Raw genomic sequence first — 27,117 nt, 5'->3', positions numbered from 1 at the left:
ATATGCCCCAGACGGGCATCCTCACGTATCATTTGGGTTTGCGGTTCCTCTGCACTCTTGACCAGAGAGCTTGTTTTGGCTTTGGGGAGGATGTATTTGGAGCCGGGCTCGTACTGCCCGGGCAGGATGGGTCTGAAGTCCCAGGGGAGTCCGGACGGAGTATCGATGCTGCATCATCGAGGTGGCTGATGGTGCGCGGGGTGCCCTTGTACGAGAATTGCAGCGCCGTGCGAAATAGCCATCGGTAGCGAATCTGCTGATCTCGAAGGAAGAGCGAGAGCGGGCATAGCATTCTGCGCTTCTGAAGGGTCAGTGGGGAGAGGTCCTGGAAGATCTGTAGGGGGACGCCTTGGAAAGAGAGCTTGTCCTTCGAGCGACTTATCGCCGCGATGGCCTACTTGGTGGTGTAGAAATGGACCCTTGTGATTACATCCGGAGGGGGGGTCTGTGTCCACCCCCCGGCGGGGGAACAGTCTATGGGTTTGGTCTAGCAAGAGCTGAGCCTCATCTAGATCCGGGAGGAGAGACTGAAAAAGGGTGCTGACATATCCGGGAAGCTCCTTGTCGGTAACGGAAGAGGGCACTCCTCGGATGCCCAGGTTATTGTAGCGAGAGTGATTTTCCATGTCTTCCTGTTTCTGCTCAAGAATTTCGGTTCCCTCCATTAACGACTGGACGGCGCGTTGCATCTCCGTTAGTGAGCTGGTGTGGTCCATTGTCAGGTCCTCGACTTCCCCCACCCTTTGCTCAATGCTGCTAACCCGTTGTTCCGCTTGCTCCAGTTTGGCTGTGAGTTCCGTCACACAGGTCCTAAATTCCGACTTGATGTCAGACATAAAGGTCTGGAGGTCCTCCTTAGCTGTGAGTGTCCCTCTGTCGTCGGTCGCCATCTGGGGTGTGAGTTTAGGAGGGGGGGTCGATCTTCTTCCCCTTTTCCAAGGCCTGCAGCATGGTTGAAATGTCAGCAGATTTAGGGGGCTTCGGCGTTTTGGACGACATGGCTCTGGGGAAGGTGAGGTTCACCGTAGTGGGGCAAATCAGTGAGGTAGAGTGATTGTCCAGAGAGCGACGCCAGGCGCACTCCGGATGAAGAAAAGAGGAGGTGGGTAGGGGTGCCCCAGGAAGCCGGAGGAGGTGTCATTCTACGCCTTGGGGGCCAACAGTAAGGGGATTCCAAGGCCTTCGCAAGGAGGGGGGGCTCAGGTGACTCAGAAGGCCTTGAGGTAGTAGTTGATATGGGTCCCCACCAAGACGGATATAAGTAGGCAGGAAGGCTTATATTGGGGGGCTGCTGGGCTCACCTGAGTAATGGTCATGACCCCCACTCAAGGGTCGGGGCCACGGTGCTGCCAGAAGCAGGTGTCCGATGTTATGGGCTGCCGGTGGGTGGGCCGCCTCTGGTGTAGTGTCCGTCGGAGGGGCTGAGGCCCCCTCAGCAGGTGGGGGCACGACGTGGGCAGGGGCGCCCCAGGAAGCCAGGGAAGAGAAGCAATGTCGGGTCCAGGCCACCGGAGCCCAGATCGGGGCCCACCTCGCCAAGGCTGGTGTCCGACCCCCCGAGGGCCCGGGATCAGCAGGAGCTGAAGTGTCCAGACAGCTCCGAATGAGCCACCTCCCCAGGCAGCTGGCTGTGGTCTGGGAGGGAGGGCCACCCCCGCCAGCGCGAAGCGAGAGCTGCCCCGCTCTCCAATGAATGCCAGGCGCGAGCCCCGCGCCAGGGGGACTTTCGCGGGAATACGGGCGGAGGGAGGGACGTCCCAGGGCTCAGTGCTGCAGCGTAGGAGGATGCCGCCAAGACTCTCTGGAGTCCCCCGGCGGGAAGGCGAGGCGGTCGCTATGGCAAGGGCAGGGGGTGGAGGTCTCAGACGCCGAGTTGGGCGCCCAGGTGGCCTCCGAGTGCCGTGGCAAGGGCACCATCAAAAGAGCTGAGGATCTCGGGCTCCGCAAGTGAGCCCCAGCGGAGGTCCGACACCAGGGGTATTGCAGTGCCAGCGTAGGCTGCCTAAAGACTGCAGAGGCAGGGCTACCACGGGGCGCCCGCCATCTTGGATCCTCCAGGCAAACGCCACCATCAGGTCTCCCCGCCGTGTTTTTGGGGATCTAACCTCCGTTCAGCACCCAGGTTGCTGTGGTCGCGGCCCCCCACCTTCCACCTCCTCAAGCCATCATTCCTGCTCCTTGGAAATAGCAGGAACCAGGGGTATAACTGGTTTTTCTGCGGTCCCGTGCGGAGGCCATTAGAGGAGCTGCCACATCGCTGGCACTCCAGGCCACGCCCCCGTCCTTACCTGTTGGAATGGTACAGATGCTTGCCTTCGGTGGCAAGAATACTGGATAAGAAAAGACAGAAAACTACTGCTAATACAACATTTCCCAAGCCTTTTACTGTGTTGACCTGCTGTCTCCTTCCTGCTACTAGAGAAGACCCACTGTTAAGACGGATTTCTGAACTCTGTCCTGGCGGCGCAGAAGTTCAGAAGGCCAACCTAATTACTTGGAACATGGTAACCTCTGGACAAGCCAGACCAATCAGGGTAGCGATCGCGGCGGTCAAGACTAGGTCTCAAGAGGGGTGAGGGTGACTGAAAGCCCGCAATGAGCACACAAAGCAAGGACACTTACAAATTAATCCAAACAGGTGTTATATTAAAAATATATACACATTTATTCCAAGGCCTTTGTAACAATGACCGTAGCGAGAAATCACAATAAAACTCTAGTAAACCAACACATACCAAACCAATACAATATATATACAAATACAAACGAGTCTAAAGCGTTAGATGCACGAAATGTGTAGTCCACCTAGAAGGGGAGGAAAACAGGCGGTGCAAAATAATTATTAGACCCAGTCCGCCTTCAGAGGCACCTAACTAAAAGGAAGTCCAAGCCCTATGAAAAGTGGAGCCTTGTGCTCAAAAGTACCTGCACACGCTGGTGCCAACGGGCAAAAGGGGAGTCTCTTCGAGGGAATCAGGCAGTTCAGTTTGGTGCACAAATGAAGAAGAACAGAGTTCCGGGACTCAAGCGCAGCCTCCACTGTGGGCAGAAGCAGAGCGCGAGTACGGAAAGGCGTGCTGTTTTGACACAGCGGGGAAAAGCTATGGGCTCCTGCAGGAGGGCGACCAGTTCCTAGCTATGCTACTCACCGGTCCCTGATGCAAGCAGACCCGGGATTCTCCGCGTCCGTTTCAGTGCTGGCAGGTTCAGGGGCGCAGGGGACGTCTCGTCGTCGTGTAGATTCTGCAGCAGCAGAGTTGAGTTAAAGATGTCCCAAACGAAGTGAACCCGCACAGTTTGTTACCACAGCAGGGCAACGGAGCGGCCGTGTGTATCTCAGCCAAATGTACACTACTCACTTCAGACCTGGGAATGCCAAGTGTACGAATCGTGTGAGAGTGACAAGGACTCGAAAGACAATACAACCTGGCGGCGGTTACAGAGCAAGACTCCTGGGTAGGCTGGTCAGTCTTCTGGATGGCCCAGAGACACTTCCGAAGGCTTACGTGCAGGAGATGGTGAAGATGCCGAGAATAGCTGTCCCCGCTATTCCAAGGGTCGAAGTACCAGTACAGGCCCTTCTGGTTCGATCAGAGGTAGAAAGGGTTTCACAAAGCGACAGCAGTGCAGAGGAGCAGTCCTTCAGCGGGTCACCAGCGATTCCTCGGTTCAGCCTCGTGGTTGCAGGATACTTGGCTCCTGTATTCCTTTGTTCGTGAGAACTCAGGAGATCGACATGGTAGTGGCGTTTCCAGCCCCCTCTTATCCACGGTTCCCTTCGCGCCAAAACAGAGGGGACCCAATGGGAGATCCGCTCATCAAACACTCACACCATACGTGGACCTATCACGGACCACGGTGGTCCCAGGCATTCACACCACCCTAGACTCTCTGGCACCCAGGATGTGTATTGGGACCAGACATCCCAGCCCACATCCTGGAGGTACACACAAGGCCTGTAGAAGCCCGCGAAAGCATCTGTGTTTCGCGGGAAAGTACATGCCCAAATAAGGAAGGCCCCGGGTCGGCTCGACCTGGGGAAGGTGAAGGGGGCAAGACGGTCAGCGGACAGGACAAAGGAGCCTCGTGGTCTGGCCATTTTGGGAGCCAGGCCACCATTTTGGGCTAAGCCCGAGGCACACGCTTAAAACGCCAAAAGGAGCTCAAAACACAAGAAACGATTGCTGCCACCATTCCCGTCCGTGATTCACTTGCACCGATCAGTTACAATCCAAAAAGAGTATCTAGGGCCTGTAGAAGACTAGAGACCCAAGAGAGCAGTAACTTAGCTTACAGTGCCCTCTCTCTTGTGTCATGTTGCGCGAAAGCCGCAACATGATAAAGAAACTACGGAAAACAGCGTTTCCCGATACTGACTGTCTTAAGGCCATGTCAGTTTCCCCGTAAGAATGGAGCGAAAGCCCAGAGGAGTGCGGCAGAAGGCTGCACTTCTCTGGCAAAGTCTAGATCATGGTGAAATCAACCAGCAAAAAGTTTAGGGGTTGCCACATGGAAGGAAAATTACCCACAATTAAGAAATCTTTCCTAACACCCACATCGGCACCTTCTCCTCCTGGACTGGTGGGATCAACCAGTCCTGTGTCCTGCTTCAGAAGCCTGCCGTTGGTGGTTTGTCAGAGGTTTTACAGGACCATCCTGTGGGCAGCACATCCGCCGACGAAGCTTCTCTGATACAGTGGTCACTGCCCTGAGCTGAAGCCTGGAACCTGAGTTTCTTCAACAGACTGCTTCATTTGTAGTGTCTTGGAGGTCCATTCTTGTTGTGTCTGTCACTATGGCTGCTGTCCTGCAGTGTCTGGCCAGCTAAATGTCTGTCAGAGCCGTCCCCGAACCACCACATATCCGGACCCAATCCCAACACCATCTTCAACATCTGCAATCCTTGCATCTCAACAGAGGGAACTAACGAGTGACGTATGGGTCCCTGGCCATTCTGAGTGCCCTATGGGTGGTCATTTAGAAAATTGGAGTAATGGGTGTGAGAGCACCTCACCTATTTTGGAGCCTGCCTCCAACATAGGGATTGCATGGGTGCTAAATCTGCATCCTAGTTCTACCCTTTCCTAGCTGTGATCAGTTGAGTTCTAGCCAAGGGCCCCCCCATTGGTAACCTCTAGTGTGGTGGTATAGGGAGCATAGCCCTCATTTCTGCTATTTACCGGTTTTCTAAAAGAGGTGCTTTTAAATGAACAGATGGCTTTGGCAGCACCTGTGCAGGGGAACCTTGGACCTTCTACCCCACAACAAGGTACTTACCTGAAGACTGACTTTTTTGTGACACTGAATTGACATTGTGACACTTCAGTCCTGCCAAAGAAGGGCTGCATAAGGAATAAGTTACTTGCCTGTAACTGTGGTTCTCCAGCATTGGTATCCTTCATAGATTCACATGCTGTGAATATTCCCCTTTGTCAGGCTGGAAATCCTCTGTAACAAAGAGCAGTTTAAACTTACACTGAAAACTTTCAGTCACTTTTGTGCTCTATTGCAGTCATTTTGGGTCCTATTGCCCACAGCCAACAGGAACACCGCCCTTAACTCCTCTCCTGTCGGCCATCTTCAGATTTGGCAAACGTACGTGAGTGGCAGTCAAAAGACGAGCCATGCGGGGTAGGTTGCATGTGAATCTACGAAAGATACCAATGCTTGAGAACCGGAGTTACAGGTAAGTAACCTATTCCTTCTCCAGCATTGGACTTTTCATAAATTCACATGCTATGAATAGATTACAAAACAGTATTACAACACCACCTATGGGCGGAGGCAAGCTCCCAGCATAACTTACCCCTGGAGACTTACTAACCACACGCAAAAAGGTTCAGCAGAACCGGCTGGACATTCTGCGGAATCTCTGTCGATACGGTAGAACCTGGTGCATGTATGTACCAATCTCCAGGTGGCTGCACGGCAGATGTCAGGCAGCGGGATTCCGTAGAGGAAAGCAGTGGTTGCAGCCACTGCCCTGGTGGAATGCACCCGGGGCCTGCCGGGAAGCGGTTGCCGGCCTGTTGATTGAAGAATGAGATGCGGGCTGCAACCCATTTTGAAATGGAGGACTTTGAGATAACCTTCCCAGGGCCCAGAAGGTCCAAATGAAACAAACAGTTGATCTGTTGTGTTAAGGATTCTAATCGGGGTCACACACCAGGACTCTTGCCCTTAGCCTAGGAGGTAGCGCTCAATTAGAAGCCAAGAAGTCTCCTTGTTGTAGCTGGGACAACACCTGCTGCAGTGTGACCATGCAGAACGTTTATGCCTATAAGAACTTGTTGAGAAACCTTAGATCTAATGTGGTCCTCCAAGCCCCTGACTTGTTGTGCAGTGAATCCTTCCTTAACAGGAAGTAGCAGGAGTAGACTAATTTTGCTAAATTTTCCTGAAGACGGATTTCAGCTTGAATTTGATGGGCAGCCAGTTGGGCTACTACTGCTCCAATATCAGCCATGTCTTCAGAAGGGGTAAGAGTTCCCTCAGTTAAATCTTCTGATTCAGAAAAGAAAAGGGTTTAATTCCGTCTGATAGAGTTTCAAAATCATCAGACTCTTCTGATTTTAAATCTGGTGGATGGGAAGAGTCTGGTGTTTCGACATCTAGGCCAGTTCGGCCAGGCATTAAAAATGTTGTTGTGATAAGAAAAAAGAACTCCAGGAAAAGTGGGCACAGATGAAATTATGAGAGGATCTTACTTTCCACTGTTGCATGTGGTAGTGGTAAACCGGGAGTCTATCCAGTAAAACCTTAGTTTTGAAAACAGGTCTTGTTGACTAACCAGGATTTGAAGCTGAGAAAATAATGTGGTTTTAATGGCGGATATCCTATCGGACTCACGGATTCCAATAATCCTATTCTCTCCTTTGGGAGGAACAATAATTATTAGCATGGGTCCTCAATTTGTCTCAATTGAGTCACGTCCCACTCCTGACACCATATGTAAGAAAGGCACGGTATCAACCAATAAGATAGACACAAGTGAACACAGTTCAAGGGTGTTTATTGAACTTCAGGGGGGGTTAGAAAAACGCCTATCTAAACGTAAATCTAAGGATGGGAGAAAGCTACGACAATCAAAATAAAGATAACGAAGTCCTAATAGTGTCTTCGTCAAAATAAAAGGGCATATACTAAAACAAATCTGTTGCCAATCCCTACTTCTAAACAATAAACAGTGTGGGAAATAATGTAGATAACAAATAGTGTGTCATGAAACAATATGTCAGGATGACAGGATAGTTGGTTCCCCTTCCCCACATTTTTACCACAAAGCAGCACGCTTGGGCTTGGAACACACTTCCGCTTGGCTAAGTGTTAGGCAGAATCCTGTGCAGTTCACTTGGGGAACACTGCAAAAAGATTAAGACTACAGGAGCAGCAGTAAACCCAATTGGTAGCAGTCTGCACAACCCAGATTTACCTGGTAGCTGTGGCTGAGCAGTCAGACTTCCCTCAAGAAGAGTAGGGCAGTATGCAGAGTATACACAATAGGGTCAGAACACAGTAGAGCAAACAAACACTGACCAGAGCTTTGTATAAAAAGTATAGTTATTTATTTAAAACACACTTTAGGTAATACACTAGCACTCTCAATGAAAAGTAATCTAAAAACACAGTCAGGTAAGTATACACACCTCCCTTGATAACTTATCAGACAAGTCAGGGTTAAAGCACAACTATTTGTTAAGACAGAAGTGAGTGCTTAACCTAGATGGCACTCCAATAGTTTGGGTTAAAAAGGGAGAGAAAAGGCAGAGCATAAAATAAAACCGTTCCCAACACTTTTAAGAGTTCAGAGCAAGGGGAGAAAAGGCAGGTTATACTGTAGAGCCAAAGTTCATAGGCCAGGCCCACTTTAAATGGAGCAAAGCGAAATGTGCCCAGGATCACACGGTTTAATGTGCACTGAAAGTCTTTGCAGAGGGTTCCAAAGAGGTTGGGGTGAGTCAAAAGATATAGTTAGAAGGCCTGGAGCCAACCCAGTTTAGAAGCCAAAGATTTAAGGGTCACCTTTAGCAATCTGTAGAAAGGGGAGGTCAGACAGGACACAGTACCTTAAGAGAAAGGAAGCTCCAGAGGGGGCAGTTGTTCCTGGCAGTGGTTGAGGTTTGTGGTTCCGACCAGTGGAAGAGAAGATCTCGTCGAGGAGGAAACATGGAGTCGTTACACTGCACAGGGATGAAACCAGCCGCGGAGTTCCCGATTAAAAGGTGCAGTCCTTTTATTTGCTCACAAAAGTGGTGAGCTTGGCTATCCGGCCGCTGTGGTGCTTGGCACGGGTGATTTGACCAAGGGCCGTCTTAGGAAGGCGAAAAAGGGTGAACTGGTTGGTCCCACCAGATCAGAGGAAGAAGACTCGTCCAGCAGAAGATCTTCTCTTGTTGTTGGGAAAGTGGTGAGGTAGCTGCAGCAGGGCTTCACTGGTGGTGTCATCGTTGCAGATGGTTCAGCTTCGTCCCTCTTCGGATTCTTAGGTCCTGTGGCGACTTCTGAAGTTCCAGTCCCAAAGGCCCTGCTTTTATGCAGAAAAACCCCCATTCATCAGCCTAGCTGTCAATCACACATGCTAAGTGGTGAGCCAGTGATTAGCATGTAATCAATACACAATAACCAAAACAAAAGCAATGAATGAAAAAACTCTTGGTTATATATAGCAAGGCTGGAGGGTGACCTAACAAGTGGTAACTTGTTAGGTCACCACTAATCACTTGTCACTATAGGTGGTGGTTACACATTGTTTCTTTTAAACACTATCTTGTGTTGCAATTTATTTTGCCATAAACAGTTGCTTGAGGAAAAGTTAAGATAAATAATTAACCTCCTTGCAAATTCTGTATTTGTGAATCAACCTTTTGCATTTTCTGATTGTTTTTTTCAACAAATACTTTTTTCAAAAAAACTACTGATGCATGATTACTAAATGCATCCAGCAGCAAAATAAATTTAAAAAGCTGACAGATTGATATCTATTTGTGTCTGAAACTCCTCTTTGTGCATTCTCACATTTAAAGTGTTTCTGTATCTCGCGACATAATAGAAATAACCTAGGCCTACTCAAATCAAAAAGTAGTCCCCAGAAAACGTTACACGTCAGAACAGACCCCCTTTGTTGACCAAGTATTTCCAGCCCATTGTTCTGCCGTAGTCGGGCTATCCCTCCAGTTACCAGCACTGGCCACCTGGATGACAGATCCACAGGGTCTAGCCTGTGAGACACCATCTGGTTTCTCACATACCTCATTACTAATTCAGCTAGGCATACGAAAACAAGAGTTCCTAACACTGCCAGTTTCGCTTGGGGGATGCAGTTTTGGTTAATTATTATTACAAGGGCCCCAGAGCAGCCCAGATGCTCGCATGGAATGCTGGAGATAATGAAACAAAACCCAAAATGTCAGTTGGGCCTCATATAATTTTGGCCCAGCCCCTTACGAATTAATCGAATCTGACCAAGGTGGAACTGAAGCCAAGGCTTTTTCTCAATTCCCCCACACAGGTGTACACCCTCAGACGAAATTCCACCAAGTTGGGCGAAAATGGTGAATATAAGAGCCAACAGACCCATTTGCAGGTGTGAATTGTTGCTGTGGCTGGCGATTAAAGTAATATTTAGTGCAGTACAACGATGGTGGAGGGGTGGAAGTTGTTGGTGGTGAGAAAGTATGTGGGAAAGACCTGGAAGAGGTGGTAAAAGGAGGAGACAACTAAACCCTGGAGGAGATGAAAGTGGGACAAGTTGGCAAATGCAAATATCTGGAGATGGCAGAGAAGAGGTTGTAACAACTGGGTGAGGTGGTGTGGAAATTATTAGGAGCAGTAAGGCATATGGAGGCTAGATCAGGCCAAAGAAAGTGATGAAGGCGGGAGGAGGCACATGACTTTGGCAGGGAGAGTAAAGAGGAGGATAAGAAGATGGAGGTCCAGGCACATGTTTTTGGAAGCAGACAGACAGGTTGGGGTATAGGTGGGTAGTGGGGACTCCTGGCTGCCACTCCAGCCCCTTAAGAATTATGATTTATATCTAACGTTGGTGAAGGAGATGCAGAAGTACTTCAACATAACATGCTGAAAGTGAAAGTCTGCTGCTATCTAATCTAGAACAGCTGGAACCACCCTGTGGCTGTGAGTAAGGGCACCCATGTTGAAACACTTTACGAGACTATTCCATAGACCTTTTGGCTTACTATTCTTGATTTCACAGTTTGATACTTTTTGCTCGGTAGGAATAAAGACTCTGAACCTCACCATTGAATCCAGTCATTTGTGCATCACAGCTCGCCTCTGCCAAAATGTATAAATACATCCTTATGAGAGGAGGAGGGAGAATGAGACAGTAAGCCATATCATACTCCCTTGATCCCCAGCCATAAGGAACACTGAAGCAAAACTTGTTTTTTGGCTGGCACACAAAGGTTAATATAAGGATATACGAAAAAAAATATTGTGCACTATGTTGAATGAAACATTTTCTCACAGACCACATAGAAGCTACTTAACGTACTCTTAGTCCAGAAAAACTGTCTTCTCCTTTAAATTTAGAGGCGCACGGGGGTGCGGCCTCAGGAGCATGTGCTACCCTGACTCCGCCCACCGGTGCCACACCTCAGTCCCCATTGTTGCATGGACAATATTTTATATTGCCCAATAACACCAGTATTATTAGGGTGGAGGATGGTGGGACGTATGGAGGAAAGCGGACTAAGGACTACGTTAGTCACTACGGTGAATAACTGTTGATTACTCTTACGTCCCGTCCCCTTTCCTCCACATTGCATGGACTCCCAGGGTGGAGAGGAGACCCTCCTTAAGCAAATAAGTTCTTTAGAATCGCCTGTCCGAAGGCCGCATCTGACTTAGAGCCGGCATCCAAACAGTAATGCTTAAAGAAAGCCGAAGGGGTGGCCCAGGTGGCCACCCTGCTTATGACTTGCCACAATACCTGCTGCTGCAACGCGATGGCCGTGGCCTTGGCTCTGACAGCGTGAGCTTGCATGTTAACTGGCAGAGGCTTGGGCTGCCCTTCATAGGCCTCTTTGATTGCCACAACAATCCACTGTGCAATAGAAGCATTGGATGCTTGATACCCGGCTCTGGAGCCCCCGAAGGTGACAAAAAGTGTGGCTGACTTGCGGATTCCCTTGTCCTATCAAGACAGAATTTCAGAGTGCGCCTGACATCCAGACAGTGCGAGACTCGCTTAGCCTCGTCCTTGGGGTCAGCGAAAAACGTAGGTAAGACTATTTCCTCGTTCAGATGGAAAGCAGAGGGTAACTTAGGTAGGAATGCCAGGTGAGTCTGCAGGACCACCTTATCCTGTGGAAAGTGGTATAGGGTTGTGAGGCCATCAGAGCCTGGATCTCGCTGACTCTGCGAGCAGAGGTGAGTCCTACTAACAAAGCTGTCTTAATGGTGACCTAATGTCCGCGGACGCCATTGGCTCGAAGGGTTTGTGCGCCAAGGCGCCCAACACCACATTGAGGTCCCACACGGGGTGTGGCTTCTTGATGAGCGGGTAGAACCTGGACAAGCCCGCCAGATGTTTTGTGACTATCGGATTGGAGGAGGAGAATACCTTCTCTTCTGAATTTCTGTATGCCCCTATGGCTGCCAGATAGGTGCGACATGTGTACACCTGCACGCCTGAGTGTGCAAGGTGTGCTGTGAAAAAGAACACATCATCCAGTGTGCACCGGGTCGATCTCCTTAATGTCCGCCCAATGACAGAACCTAGTCCATTTACTCTTGTATTGGCTCCTGGTAGCCTTGCTCCTGGCGCCCTGAATGATCTCCAGGTTAGCCTGCGATAGGCTCAGGTGCCCGAGGGTGACCTGCTCAATAACCATGATGCGAGGGCTAACTTCTGTGGGGCGGGGTGTATGCTGGGAGAGGAGATGGGCTGGACCCAGCAGAAGGTGAATGGGTGGTCTGTCCGCGAGGCTGAGCAGTTCGGAGAACCACAGTCTCGCCAGCCACCATGGAGCTATCAGAATGATGCTGAGGTAACAAGCTTCCTTTATCTTGCGGATTACCCTGTGGACCAGGGGTGTGGGAGGAAAGGCAAAGGCCGTTATGCCATCCCACCGTATATGTAATCCGTCTCCCAGGGAGCCAAGGCCCTGCCCCGGCCAAGCGGCAAACTGATGACACTTTCTGTTTTCCCAGGAGGCAAACAGATCTACCTGAGGATGCCCCCATCTGGTGCACCTGGCCGTTCAATTGCCATTTGTAATTGTCCGCTCCCAGTCTGCTGATACTGCCCGCTTCCAAGTTGGCCTCCCCCAGGAGGTGGCTGGCCGTGAGATAGATGTTGTTCTCCAGGGCCCATTCCCATATGCTGACCATTAGGCTGCACAGCAGTGGGGTCCTGGTACCCCCCTGCTTGTTGACCTAGTACATGCTGGTGGAGTTGTTGGTCTGGATGAGGACGGTCTTGCCCCCAATGAGCGGAAGGAAGGCTCTGAGAGCTAGCCAGATGGCCCTGAGTTCCACCCAGTTGATGCGTGACTCCTGCTGGGTCCAGACTCCATGGACGCTGTGGCTGTCCAAAATGGCTCCCCAGCCTTCTAGGGAGGAGTCCGTAGTGATGGTGACCTGCGGGCCTGTAACGCTCACCTGGCTCCCACGGAGGCGCTGGTCTGGTCTGGGTTGCTGTGGCTTCTTCAAGCGTGATGCGCAGAATTCGGACCACCGATTGAACAGGACCCCCAAATCTTGCTTGTCGGGCCCGTAGGAATATCCTTCTGCAGATGAGAAAGGGGATTAACTGCTGAATAGTGTGCTTGCTCCCCCCCTTCGTTCTTCTCTGATTCCTCCAAAACCCCCGGTTTAAGCTCACCTTCTGGTTTGGAAGGATGAACTCTCCATCCTGCTTCTGGTGCAGGGGCGCGTGTTCATCCAGTTACTTCACTGGTTTTCAGAATGGTGCTGGTGCATCCACTTGACTTTTCTGAGCGATAAGCCGTAAGTATGAAGATGCAAAAGTTCAAGTGTGAGCCTCCTTCTATGTTGTCTTTTTTGTCCTTTATTTCAAGTGCAGAACAAAGGCGATGCGTTGAGGGGTTAAATTGCCGGTGGTAAAATCAGGTGAGTTAGTGAGGAGGGCGACCCCTCTAAATGTCTTTATAATTCCCCAGTAATTGTCCTTTCCCGATAGGGGCCGGGGTGCGGTACCTGCCAAAGATGCGGCGCCGACCCGAGATGTGGAATGGTTCACCAAGAAAAGCCGGTAAGTAATATGGCTGAAAATGTCCTTTCCCCACAGGGGCCAGGGTGCGGTACCTGCCAAAGATGCGGCGCCGACCCGAGATGTGGAATGGTTCACCAAGAAAAGCCGGTAAGTAATATGGCTGAAAATTCGGCTTTCCTCTTGTGTTCCCTTGCTCACCTTTTGTCTCTTCTTCTCTCCCCTAGGTGCAGAGATGTGGAGACCGGTACTGAGAGCCGCGATGGAGCCGGGCGGCGTCTCGGGAACAGGTGAGTGAAGCGCGGCGCTGCAGCGAGCAACGCGGTGCTTTTAAATGGAAGTCTTCCTTCAGGAATGCTGGCGTGAAGATTCCGGATGCAGGTAAGGAGGTTGAATAAGTTCTTGGTTTTCACCTTTCTCTTCTCTTATTCCCTTACAGGTGTTCCAGGTTCGAGGCGGGCGTGGCTGGAGTCCAGGTGCAGGAGCAGACACGGTGAGCACCATGTGAGGTCCGAGTGGAGAGAAGGAGGTATGCTGACCAGCTCCACTTGGGAACCCTACTCCTGATTCCATGAGGCTGCGAAGTGCAGCTGTAACCTCCTCACCCCGAGTCTCGAGTGCTGCACGGCCAGTATAACAGCTGCCATGATACCCAATAAGTGCTGGTACCACCAGGCCGAGGTCACAGCTCTGGTAAGGAAGTGCATACTGGCCCTCATGATGGCCGTTGTCTTGTCCTCTGAGGGAAAGACCTTCTCGGAGCTCGTATCCCAGTTGAGGCCCAGGAAGGAGAGGCTCTGCGTGGGCTTCAGCTGAGACTTCTTGAGGTTAATATTAAACCCCAGGTCATGGAGCGTGTTCATAAGTGAGGAGGAAGTGTGGGTAACCCCCTCCGGAGATCTAGCCCTGACAAACCAGTCGCCCGGGTACAGGTAGACATGCTGGCCCTGAGGAGGGCTGCCATTGCATTCATGAGTCTGGTAAATATCCTGGGGGCTGAGTTGAGGCCAAAGGGTAGCACCTTGTACTAGAAATGACAGCCCATGATCCTGAAGCGTAGGAAGGAGCGATGCGGCTGCCAAATCGTGCTGTCTAGGTAGGCGTCCTTCAGATCCAGGGAGCACATCCAGTCTCCCTTGTTTAGTGTCTCTGCAATGAGTGTTGGCGTAACCATCTTGAATTTCTGACGAGGGAGGGAGAGGTTGAGGGTGAATAGGTCCAACACAACTCTCAGGCCAGCCTGGTTCTTCTTTTGTATGGCAAAAATCCTGGAACAGAAGCCTAATCCTCTCTGTGAGGTTGGGACTTCTTCCACTGCCTGGCTCTCGACGAGCGACCGGATCTCCGCCAACAGAGTTGCCGTCCCAATCTGTGGGAGTGGAGGGGGAGAGGGAGGTACCGGTAGGCGGTATCCCGTGGAAACTACAGAAAGGAACAGGGGTCCGCAAAGTTCTGGTGCCAAAAATACACATGCGAGGCAAGCCTGCCACCCACCGTAGACACGTGGAGCCAAATAGAAACATGGACGCGTCATGCTTTCTTTCCTTCTGAGGCTGCTGCTGAGGAGGGGGACTGGAAGAAGCCCTTTCTCCCCCCCCAATCTTTTTGTTGCTTGCGCCGGTGCTGACTCGGCGAGCTGTCAGGCTGTCTCGACCTCCGTTCCTGGAAACACCGGAATCCACTCAATGACCGCCTCCTGTTGGAGCGTTGTTTCAACTGGTGTATGCCTTGGGCGTGGCCTCCGTTAGGATAAATAAAGACTTTGCAGTTTGTGAGCTGCTGTTCTTTTTATCGAATTCCTCATTGGTGGTAGAGAGAAAAAGGTCATTACCCTCGAATGGAAAGTCCAATATGCGACCCTGAATGTCAGGGTTAAACTTAGTAGCCCGAAGTAAGGCCGTCCTTCTCATGTCCGTGGCGGGGCAGATGGCCCGGCCAGAGATATCGATGTGGGCCACAGTGGACTCCATGATGTCCTGCGCTACCAGCTTGGCTTCTCCTAGACCCGCCTTGAAGCGTGCTTGGCTCTGCACCGGAAGTTCTGGATGGAAGTCTGCTATTTCCTGCCAAAGCCTCTGGTTAGCGGCTGCTAAGCATGGCATCAGCGTTGGAGTACAGTTTTTTCCCGTACGTCTCCAAGATCATCATCTCCTTGCCTAGCAGCACCGAGGACGACTGAGGCTTAGAGTAGAGTGACGCTGCAACGATCACTGAAGAGTGTGGCTGAGGGTGCGCCGATTACAAGAGTGTATCCCCCTCCATCTGTCTATACTTGGCATTGAGGCGCCGATTGACAGCTTGGGCCAAAGTGGCTTGAGCCACCCCTTCTTGGCCATAGCCTCGACGTCCTTCTGCAACGGGATACCCGTCTTGGTAGGGGGTCTTAGGGTGAGGACTTCTGCCAAGACCCTCTCCTCGGGCTGCTATACCTCGGGTTGAGGAATGTCCAAATATTCTGCCAAGCCTGCCAGTCTGTCGTGGAAGGCCTTCGCTGACAACGGCGTGTCAGAGTCCTCTTCCATGTCTGTGTTCACCTGAGTGTCCGGCTGATCCGGAGTGGGTGGAGGAGTGCTGGGCGCCGTGGGCTGCGATGTGGGAACCTGCATCCCTGACTCCACCTGGGAGGTTTGCATCAGCGTAAGGAACGATTTGGAAGAACTTGTCTTCGGAGGCTGAATATGTGCCAGGAGATATTGACTGAGTGACTGGGGGCTGCTGGGGCAGGAGTGCACTCTGCCTTGTTTGCAGGTGGAACCTGCACTGCGCTGCTGATGGATACACTGTAGGCCACGTACCTGGTTGACACCAGTCCCACCTTGAAACTCGTTCACCCATCTGCTCTGTTCCTAGGAGTGGCATCGGACGAGCGGCCATGTTGTCTAGTCCGGTGGCCATTGTGTCGAGCTGCGTGCCACGTGCTGATGTCGTGGTGCCTGCCTCCTCCAAGACTCTTGGTGGTGAAGCGAGAAACCTACCCCTCACCTCAGGCCTCGGCGGTGTCGCTGGTAGTGCTGCATGCTGGCGCCCCTTTGGACATTGAGCCGGTACTAGGGCGAAGCTCCTCGGGTGTACACCCGGTAGAAGAACCTTGTGTCCCTCAGCACTGTGTACAGAAGGATCTGACGACCCCTCGGCCAGTAGCTGGACTAGCCTCAGTGCGTGTGCTGGTACCAGAACCCTAGAGGGTCCTCCCGATCTCTGTCTGACGAAGTTCTTCCAAGTCCTCTGGAGGCGACCTCTCGAAGAGCTCACTCCACCTAGCTAGCCTGTTCTTCAGTTTGCGTGGAATCAATGCGTTGCACGCGGTACAACCTTCCCAGCCGTGGTCAGGGCCAAGGCAGCGGAGGCAAAGAGCGTGGGGGTCGGAGGTAGGAAAGAGCCCCTCGCAGGCTGGACACCTTCTTAAGCCCGCTGAAGTCGACATGCGCCAGGGGGTGGGGGTGCGGAGAGGTATTGAGGAGCGTGCCGCCGGAGGACCAAGTACCTAAATGACAGATAGACAAAAAGATAGAAGAAGAATCCAGGGAAGAGTGCATGGTATTACATGGCAGGGCCAAACCCAGGAGGGCTGGTGACATCGGGCCGTTCCCGTCGATGCAGAAAAGGGGACTGGGGTGTGGCACTGGTGGGCGGAGTCAGGGTAGCGCATGCTCCCAGGACCGCACCGCTGCACACCTCTAAATTTAAAGGGGAAGAAGGTTTTTCTGGCGAAAAAGGTTCCGTCTCCCGTCCCAAGGAAGGGACGCCCATGCAGTATGGAGAAAAGGGGACAGGACGTAAGAGTATATTTTCATGACTGTCCAGAGAACAGTGAATGCTTTCAGTGTGCATACACTGGGAAGGGACTAGAAGTGGTGGAAGACTGGTGTGCGAGGTAAAAGGGGACAACAGGGTTAGGCATGTGTGTTTGATAGGGGGATGTGGGGCACAGGGGGCGACGGAATAGGATGGGTTGGGGTTCTCAATGTGTCCCCTGCAGAACATAGGGTAAGTGGACAGTGGAGAGAATAGGGGATGCCTGAGAAGCCCCCCGTATAGGAGAAAGGTAGGAAGGGGACACACAGATAAATGTTTCTCCACAGCGCCCAAAACGTGCTTGGGGAACCAGGCTTCAATGAAAACAGGCTGCGGGGAAACATCATAGATCCACAATTTGTACACTTTTCGAGACAACTGTAGACTTTATAAAGATGAGTTGACAATCCCAATTACCTTTGGTGTGGGGACACCCGTACTAATGTACGTCGCCTTCATCGTTGGTGTCTGAATTGACCGGGGCGGGTGATCAGCGATCTGAAAATTAAAAAGAGGAGGATTACTGAGCGTTACCCAACACCGAAGAAAGAGATAAAGAATATGTCTTAACGAGAAAGGAATTCAAGGTTAATTTTGGCAAAAATGTGGTTTCCATAACATAAGGCTGACATTAATAGAGACAAAAGGCAGGAAGGAATGAACAATTACGAGGTGGTCAGATTTTGCCTAACATTGATCTGCTCATAATGATAGACTTTTATATGCATTTATTTTACCTATATTTCCACAGGTTTACGAAATATCAGTTGTTTTGAAGTGGTGTATCATTTTCAGTCAGTGTACTTTGTCAGTTCAATTTCTTTACACATTCTGTTTCCAATGATCATGTCATTGTAATCCACAAGCACTAGATGCATCAGTGAGTGGTGGTCCTCGATCGCTGAGATGGACCTCACAACTTTTTTAATGTCTCAGGGTCATCTTCCCACTGCATTCTTTTATGCGAGCTACCTCTGCAATCCCTTCTGCTCCATGTGTGCATGCAGCACTCTTTATTTTTGTTTCCCATCTTTCTCTTCACAGGGAATTAAAAGAGTGAAAAAAACAAATCACAGATTACATAAATATAGCCCTATTCTTAAAACGTCCTACCCTTGCCAAATAAGATGGGGCATAACCCCTAGAAGGGAGCTGGGAGTCTTTAAGAAGGCTGAATATGTGTTGCCAAAGCTAACATGTAGGTATAAGTGTCTCAAGTAGCGAAGAACAAAGGAAGCAAAGTTCTTAGAAGGGGAACCTCAGGAGGGGATCCTTGGCACCCCCTGCAGAGCCTATATACATCCCACTCACCTCCCCTGTGCAAACAATATGCTGCGCACCTTCTCCTTGCAGACAACGTGCTCTCAGTGTTGTGGACGCTACACATTTATTTAGTTGTTTTTTTATAACAAGCCTAATACCATACCTGAGTTTGGTATCTAAGCGCGGATCTGGGATTCGAACCTCGTTGCTCCTCCGTTCACGATACATATGATAGCAATGTATGCTTCCAAATATCAAGCCGGTCACCATCCAAAGGGATGCCCCCCTGTCATTGCTTTAATTTTATTTGTAATCCTAAAACAAACGCAGAACCCCTTTCAAAATATTTGTGTTTTTCCTATGGCTGCGCTGTTGACCACAACAGCTGTGATGGATCAAGCAAAGGGGCATTCTTGACCATAGAGTGCCAGTGAGCCAAAGGGAGAGGAAAATAGACCGTCAGAAAGAGAGGGGGAATAAGAGAGAAAAAGTGAGGGAAAGAGAGCACACAAGATTGGCACATAAGGCATCCAGTACAGCTTGTTAGTTTAAACATTTTAAGGAAGACACAACTCCATTTTGAACAAGTATTTGCCCTGCCATTTGTGAATGTGAAAGGACATCCACCTGATAAAATCTATTAAAGATTGGGTATCTCCCGAATTGGCGACTCCTTTGGTAGTCTGCTGGTGTTGTTTTTCATAATGGACGTTTGAACTACTAACATGGGGGGCACACTGATCCCCTTGCCGGCTGCAGTGGGGTTCCTGTGACCTTGTCTGATTGAGTAGCCTGCTTGCTCCCCCGACCCGCCCCACCTCCCTGTATGAAGTGGCAATGGTCTGGACTACCTTTGTAATCCAGCCAGCTCTCAGGGTTCCCTTCCCCAAACTCAGGCCTCTTCCAGCTTTCAAAACAAAATACAATGTATCACAGTTCGTTTCACAGGCGCCTGCCTCAAGCCCAGGATCCTCTAGTTCCAAACAACAATTCAGCTGGTCAGGATATGACTTTACTTGTATTCCTCCTCTTTGTTGTACCTCTTGCATAATTCTCCACAGGCTTCTGGCCCCTTTTCACTTTCTTTTCCTTTCTTGCCTCTTGCACCTTTTCCATGGGTTGCTGGGCCCCTTTACAATTCCTTTTCCTTTCGTGTCTCTTGCACCTTTTCCATGGACTTCTGGCCCCTTTTAGACTTTCTTTTCCTTTCGTGCCTCTTGCACCTTTCTCATGGGTTTCGGGCCCCTTTTACTCATATCACTTCAATGTCTGACTTTAAAGTCACTTATTATTTCACACACGCACGTTTCCTAGTTTCACCCTTACACTGTTCCTTTCCATTGTTTGAAGTCTTCCCTTTAACTTCAGTCGAGCACTCACACAAACGTGATCCTCTGCCTTACGTGAGAGAACACAATGTATTGCAATCCATTGTCCGTGCTTCTGACCTTTTCAATGGCAGAGATAACAAATGCATGCCAGCTTAAGTCTCGGTAGACTGGTAGCACATATGGAAGCTTCTCTTGAGGCAAAGAGAAGTCCAACTTATGCACTATGGATCCTGGGTCAGAGAACAGGCAAAGGTCTATTTTCATATATTGTGAAAGGGTGAAGAAGGAGGAGACTGACACAGGTGTTAAGGTTGTGGCATAAACTTTTACTATACCAGAAATAAAAGAGAAAACGTACCTCTCCCTATCTCTAAGAGGGGTTTCCCTACCTCAACTAAAATACTATGGATTCAGTCAGAATGTCCATGTAAATCAAGAGTCCACCGTCCAGTGGTAAAAACCTATTTCTGTGCCTTGCACTTATAACGAAACTAATGAAGTAGAGGATCTTCTTGTTCCAGAAGAATGGCTTCCTTCTTCTGGACAACAGATCACAGTTCAAAGTCTTTGGTGGTATCTTTACCTGAGGAAATGGCTCCCTTTCCCAGGTCTCAATCCCTTTCCAAGGCACAAGACAAAGTTCCAGGTTGAAATGTTAAAACACAGTGAAGTTCTCAGTTCAAACATCAACATTACTTATTGACCATAGTTATTTTCATCACTAATGGGTTCCTGGAGAATGCCTCCCTTCTTCCTGGAGAATGCCTCCCTTCTCCAGGTGTCTTGCTCAGTATTTTCGCATTGCTAGAAGAATTACTTACTTTGCAGTTTACAACACAAGGGGTAATGTCTCCCGCCCCGTGGCCTTTTCACAGGGTTTGTTTGCAATTCACAATGACAGGGGGAATGTCTCCCTTCACCTGGGCTTTTTTCAGGCTTTCTTTCACAATTCCCAACACCATGGCGAATGACTCCCTTCCCCTGGCTTTTCTTACCCCTTGTTTCACAGTTCATAAAAACAGGAAGAATGTCTCCCTTCCCCTGGCCTTTTCTCAGGCTTACTTTGCAGTTTAAAACACAAGGGGGAATATCTCCTGCCCCCTGGCCTTTTCTCAGGCTTTGTTTGCAGTTCACAATGCCAGGGGTAATGTCTTCCTTCCCCTGGCCTTTTCTCAGGCTTACTCTGCAGTTTACAACACAAGGGGCATTGTCTCCTGCCCCCCTGGCCTTTTCTCAGGCTTTGTTTGCAGTTCACAATGCCAGGGGCATGTCTCCCTTCACCTGGCCTTTTTCAGGCTTTCTTTCACGGTTCACAGCACCAGGGGGGAATGACTCCCTTCCCCTGGCTTTTCATACACTATGTTTCACAGTTCACAGCACTAGGGGGAATGACTCCCTTCCCCTGGCTTTTCTTTGTATATTCAGTATGGCAGACCTGGTTCACTCTCCTGCCTGGTACTGCCACGAAGAAGATGAATTGTGTGGTGGTTCTTTTGTGGGTGCAGATCCCAGTCCCGTGTTTCTCTTTGTTTTTCTTCTGGCAGACTTGGCTCATTCCTGTACCACGAGGAAGATGACTGGCGACGATCTTCCTTTTTAGTTGAGGGTCCCAGACCCTGTTCTATATGTTTACTTCTGCGTGATTATCAGTGTTCTTTGATATACTATGGAGACTTTCCCTCTTTCCCCTATATTGGGAAGCTTTTAGTTGATTTCCCTCCTGTGGCCTCTGCAACCCTTTTGCACTCCCACCAACCTTTCCGGTATCGTCTCTGTGTTTGGGTCTTGTGCGGCTTTCCTGGCTTTCTGGCGTGTTGCGGCGGCTGTGCAGTTGTTGTTTCTTACAGGTGGCGCGTCTTCCTTCGATCACGCTGTCAGACTCGTGCACTCGCCTGGACCTCTGCTCTGCCAAGCTTCTCTCCTGGCCCATCACTGTAGGAACGTGTGTGGATGCGCCTCTCGCCGCGTTCTGGTCATCAGCCTCTTCCTCCTGCACCAAACCGCTGTCTCGTTCTCGGTTCCTCCAGGGAAGGATTGACAATTGAGGAAGTATTTTCTTTGTTTTTATGAGGAAGGGCCACTGATAACTAGAATGCTCATTCACGTTGCTCCAAGTGCTCTTCAGTGCTCTGCACCTCCTCCTTGTCCCAGTATATGTCAAGGGAGTCCTTGTTAGATCATCCCTACTATTCCTCGTCTCAGTGAATCTTGGAAATGTAGTCTTACAGTCATAAATAGAGGTGGGTAATACAGAAGTCTGCTTCATAGGGTAAGAGGATGTATTATAGGGTGCTAGGTGCGGGGTATGAATATGCGTTCTCCCTAGATGGTCGTCCTTGTCCCCAGAGGGTGAGTCTCTCCCCATGAGATTCTCCCACTGTGTATCACTCCCAGGGGGAATATCACGTAGCGGCCTCACCACCATGGTCTCACGGGAAGGGCCCCCCCCCTTGGGGTGGACAATTGACAATATCTAAGGATTTGTCACAATTGATTTTTCTTTTCTCAACTCAACCTTTCACAGCTGTAGAAAAGTATTGCCACCCACATGCCACCCTCCAGGCTCAGAACAAAATACATTTACAAACATTTGCCAAAATGTGCAACATAGATTAGAGTTATTTGGATTTTAGAGTAATTTTTTGCAGTACATGGGAGACTGTACACTAAAAATGAATGGCAAACATTATTAAAAAGAGAAAATAAGTATTTGTAAAATTAAACCAGAGAGAGAACAATTTTAAATAGTTTACACTATTTGAAGGTGTTAATTTTATTTATAAACATGGGAGCTTGTATTCTGTGCTAAGAGCACAAAGCTAGTGTGAGTGTTGCTGTATTTTCACTATGACATTGTCTTGTTGGTCTCTAGTCCTTTAATATTTAAATCCTATGCAGTAGTTTGTGTTTGGTCTAGGTATCTTGCTTATGCACTTGCCCACATGTGATTTCATCAATGTCAAAGGTTGTTCATGTGATGCCATTGGGAAGGGGGGTTAAAAAGTGATGTGACTTTTACTAAATCTCCAACCTTATGGAAATACTGCCGGCACAGTATTTATTTCATTTTAGGGTGTTTGTATAACATTAATGCCGGCATATGCCAATTAAAACCGTTTGGGGGGGCGGGGTTGTGACTATAGGATATGAAGAGCCAATGGTGAGTTCTTGTTAATTTATTTAACACAGGTACTATGGTATTTTCAATGTCAATGTATGTGGCACAGAGCACTCGGAACTGCTAGTTAGGCACAAGACATAGCAGAGACACAGTAGACATAGACATAGTAGATGTGGCAAACCCCTGAAGCACCAACATTTCTTTAAGAGGTCGGACCAAAGAGTGACAAATAAGTAAAGTCCATCAGGAGGGAAACGCACACAGTTTTCAAATCATAAGCAATACCTCCAAAGGTTCAATGTCACTTGTCGTGGAAGGCGACCTGGATCTTGAATGTAGATGAGATTTGACATCCTCGTCCCGTGAAGGCGTATTGGACATGGTGAAGTTGTCCACGGAATCAACCTGCGAAAATACAAGGTGTTGGCTTTAACAACAATGAAGGCATGCAAGCTCTAGTGTCATGGTGTACCACGTTTAGGTCTTCCTTAACTTTACCTGGAAAATGCTACAAAACATTGAAAGGACAATATGCTTTTCCAAGGAGGCTGATCAATGCAAATGTTCTCCCCTTCCTTTATTCTATAAGGCGTTTATCATTGTGATTGTGTTCCATAACATGGAACCTATTTCCTATTCTCTTGGACATTCAAAGTTTTAAACCTCTGGGATATCTCTGATAGTGCTTATAGCTTAGCACAACAATGAAGCATTTGCTAAGATCTCACGGGATCTAGATAAGCCCCCGCTGTCCATGATACCTTTTGGGGAAGAAAATAGTCACAGGATACTTTGTAGCAGTTGCATACGTTTAATGCATCTAAGAGGAAGATCTTGTAGCCTAATGTGTGGTGTGCAATCTTTCTCACCTAACCAGTAGACCATTCTCAGTTATTCACAAGGAAGTTCCCCAGAAGAAGAAAAGGTTAAGCACCAAGTATTCTTGCTCCACAGCAAACATTTAAGATGGTCATGTAATAACTGTCACTACCTGAGAAATATTCTGTTACATATTCAAACATCCAAAGTCGGTTGCTATAGTAGTAATTGCAGAAACTTGCCATGTCAAAGGCCCCAGAATAACCAGAAAAGAGCACAGAAAAAATGCCCAAAAGCATAGACATGATTAATGAAGCATGCAGTAAAGAAAACAAAATATCCAGTAGATTTAGGCTGTCAAAGGACAAGTGCAGACCCAAATGCCCCAATTACATTGCGCTGCGACTAACGGACTAAGGACTGCAATTACGCTCACAGCTTTCAAACTAATAAACATTGAAGTACTGACCACAGGTTCACACTTCAAATAAAAAAGTAAAACAAAACCAAGACTTTTATGCAAAGCCTCACACATCCAGCACTTTTTCCATTCAACTGACAGACACTGCAACTAATTGTGCCCAGGGCCTACGCAAAGTGTTCACCTTTCAGGAAATCAACAGTTAAACAGAAAAGGAGAGAAAGATTACACACACTGTGCTGATATGTATTAATACTACCACCAGCCATACAAACAGTTTCTGCTAAAGTGATATCTAGTAACCAAAACACAAGAAGGCAGTACAGTGCACATTACCGCCAGGGGACCACTCCGGTGGTGCTAGTGCACGGTACAAATATCCTTTAACATTAACATTACCATAACACCAGAAGCAAGTTTGAAAAAAATAAACACCTCGATAAAGGATCAGCAGATAAGGTCTATCAATTGCAATGCAGCTGCTATAGGCACTATGAATGAAAAGATATGAGAAACAGAACACATATTTATTTATTTTATTTATAATTTATTGTGACTTAGTTTACAACGAAACTTTACACATAAAATATATATTTGAATAAGAGCAAACTTCTACTGAGAAAATTGTCAATAATAACAACAGATTGCATAGAAGATGCCAAAAAGCAAAAGCAATACATTACATTCTTTAGATATACATTTTCTAAAACCATATAAAACACAACTTCAATTTTAAATTCGTATTTACATTTACAGTAATTCTGAAGTCCTGGCTTACCACCTATTGCCCTATGATCTCCACTGAGAGTTTCCTTAAATCCGTCTATATGGTTATCCTAAGTCTTGTTTCCACAATCAGCCAAATACTATACAATGCCATCAAGAGCCTTATACTGTTTGAGTTAATGCAGTGATGCCAGAATAGTTCCTCATAGATATAACCTTGGTTATGCACAAACGGCCCCAAAGCAAGGTTTATGGTAGGTGACATTTTGCAGCACTCGGTCAGTACATGTCTGGCCGTTTCTATGCAATTCACTCCTTTACATAACCGGCAGAGTCGTAATTCTAGGGGGATCATATCTCTTCTACCTGTTATCATTAAGGTAGGCAGTTGTTCTAGCCTTAGGAGTAGTATAAAACGTCTGAGTCTCCTATCTGGGCATAGATTGAGATATCTCTGCAAGTTTTTGTAATTATACAATCTATACTGGACAAACTGATAGCTTTTTAGCTTCTGGAGATGGTCGTAATTCTCCAGCCAATCCCATAACTCTATGCGTTTGACCAAGGCCCTTTGTGTTTCTATAGTAACACTGCCTTCCCTAATTTGCCACCCAATGATCTTCAGAAATTTAGACATTTGCTCTTTCAAGGAGCACGCTGGTTTATTTTTCGAGATCTCTATGTAGACCGCCTTAAGTAGCCCATTCTTGGTCTCCTCTCTCATTCTCAGATATAATAGGGCACGCTTTTTCAATACGATCGCTTTCAGTGAGGTCAGCCCCAGTTCTAGTCTTAGTATTGCCATGGGGATTCCCGGTGGAAGGCCCAGAATAGAGCGCCAGAATTTCCCCTCGATCACCTGCAACCATTTCAGGTCAGAGTTGAGGAGGGCTTCCAGGCCATAGGTGATCATAGGTGCTAGTACCTGCACGTACAGTTGTCTCGTTCCCCAGATAGTAAATCCCCCCTGCTTCACTGTGAATCTGTGGAACAGTGCAGTCAGTTGTGTTGCCTTTACATTACGAGCCTGCTTGCAGAGTCCATAGTCGCCAATGCTCTCGAAATCTACCCCTAAATAGCGATAATGAGGAGAATAGGCAATGATATCTGTACCAACCCTGAGCTGTACACGAGTGGTGTTCTTGATGGTAAATCTCATTGCCTTAGTTTTATCCAAATTGATTTTGAGGCCGTTTGTCTTGGCGTATTCCCATAAGGCAATGGCCGACCTTCGGAGCCCCCCAATTGTGTGGTCCAGAATAACCAGATCATCCGCATAGGCCAGGACAGGACAGACAGAATCTCCTATTTTCGGAGGACAGTTTGTTGCTCCTTTAATGGCCTCCGGGATGTCATGTACATACATATTGTAGATCAGCGGGGCCGTAACACATCCTTGCTTGACCCCCCTATTTTGGAACACACTTCTAGTGGTGTGTCCTTCCTGGTCTAACTTTACTTTAGCAGATGTGTTCTGATGCAGTAATCTAAGATAGTAGGTCAAGCCATCCGGGCAACCCATTGCTTTTAACTTCCTCCAGAGGGCCTCTCTTGGGATGGAGTCAAATGCCGCCGAGAAGTCTATATATAAGGCATATAGTGGTGGCTGCCCTCTTGATCTAGCACGTGTTCTCAGAAGATCCAGCACCATGATGTTATGTGCTGTCGAATATCCTTGCCTAAAACCACTCTGAAATTTACAGAGTATGTCTGACTGCTCTACCCAAAGCTGCACATATCAAGCCAAAGATCAAGGCTGAAGGAAGTCTGCCGGAAGGGAGCTAAAATTGTACAAGGAACTAAGATCAGAAAAGAACTGCACACACCTAGCACCAGGCACGCTGCCACTGTAAAGCTAAGCTTCCTTTAAATTTGATAGGGATAGAGTTTCAACAAAACATTCTGCTTGGCACTATATGACAAAGTGTCCCAGGGTTCAGAGGCCGAACCTGCCCATTGAACCACTTCTTCCAGTCTTGAACCAACCTTTCAATCACAATAGCCACCTTAAAAGGTTAACTTTACTAGTAATGGGGCAGAGTTGACACTGCTAGAATGTCTGCTTGATTGCCGGGAAATGTGCTTACCCTTGGTTTTGCCCTGAACTTGTGAATCTGAAAACCCATATTCTTCCTGTAGCTTACTCGTACTCTTAAAAAGTGACTTTGGAAGTTCAACTATAACTGCACGCCCAGCATTATATGCTAAAAACAGTTGAACGCGTGTAAGTGTTGCAGCAAGGCTGCAGTGGCCATTACATCTCACAACTAACACCCAGTGACTGTCAGAACAAATCCACTCTCTTACATCCATCACATGCTATAAAGTGCAAGTGCCATCCTATCCTTGAGAACAAGATGCTTCTCTTTCTCTCAGAGAGCTGCTGCTCAAGCCCTTCTACCTACTAACTCCAACTGCACACCACCTCAAGTGGCAAGGTAATGCT

General features: G+C 48.5%; 1 protein-coding gene across 2 annotated transcripts in view; it reads right to left on the bottom strand.

Annotated features, from left to right (window-relative positions):
• CDC42BPA (CDC42 binding protein kinase alpha) overlaps nt 1-27,117 on the bottom strand; it is a 1,600,792-nt gene that overhangs the window by 326,185 nt on the left and 1,247,490 nt on the right. For both annotated transcript variants that reach the window (XM_069608679.1, XM_069608678.1), the window contains 2 exons: nt 22,991-23,110; nt 17,408-17,488 (listed from right to left, as the gene is read on the bottom strand). In XM_069608679.1, the coding sequence (XP_069464780.1) occupies nt 17,408-17,488; nt 22,991-23,110 (201 nt within the window). The remainder of the gene's footprint in view (nt 1-17,407; nt 17,489-22,990; nt 23,111-27,117) is intronic.

This window comes from Ambystoma mexicanum, chromosome 4q (genome assembly GCF_040938575.1).
Source record: "Ambystoma mexicanum isolate Mex_15411 chromosome 4q, UKY_AmexF1_1, whole genome shotgun sequence".
Classification (NCBI taxonomy): Eukaryota; Metazoa; Chordata; class Amphibia; order Caudata; family Ambystomatidae; genus Ambystoma; species Ambystoma mexicanum.
Note: the sequence above shows the minus strand (reverse complement) of the source record. Positions and strands in the feature narration are given on the sequence as shown.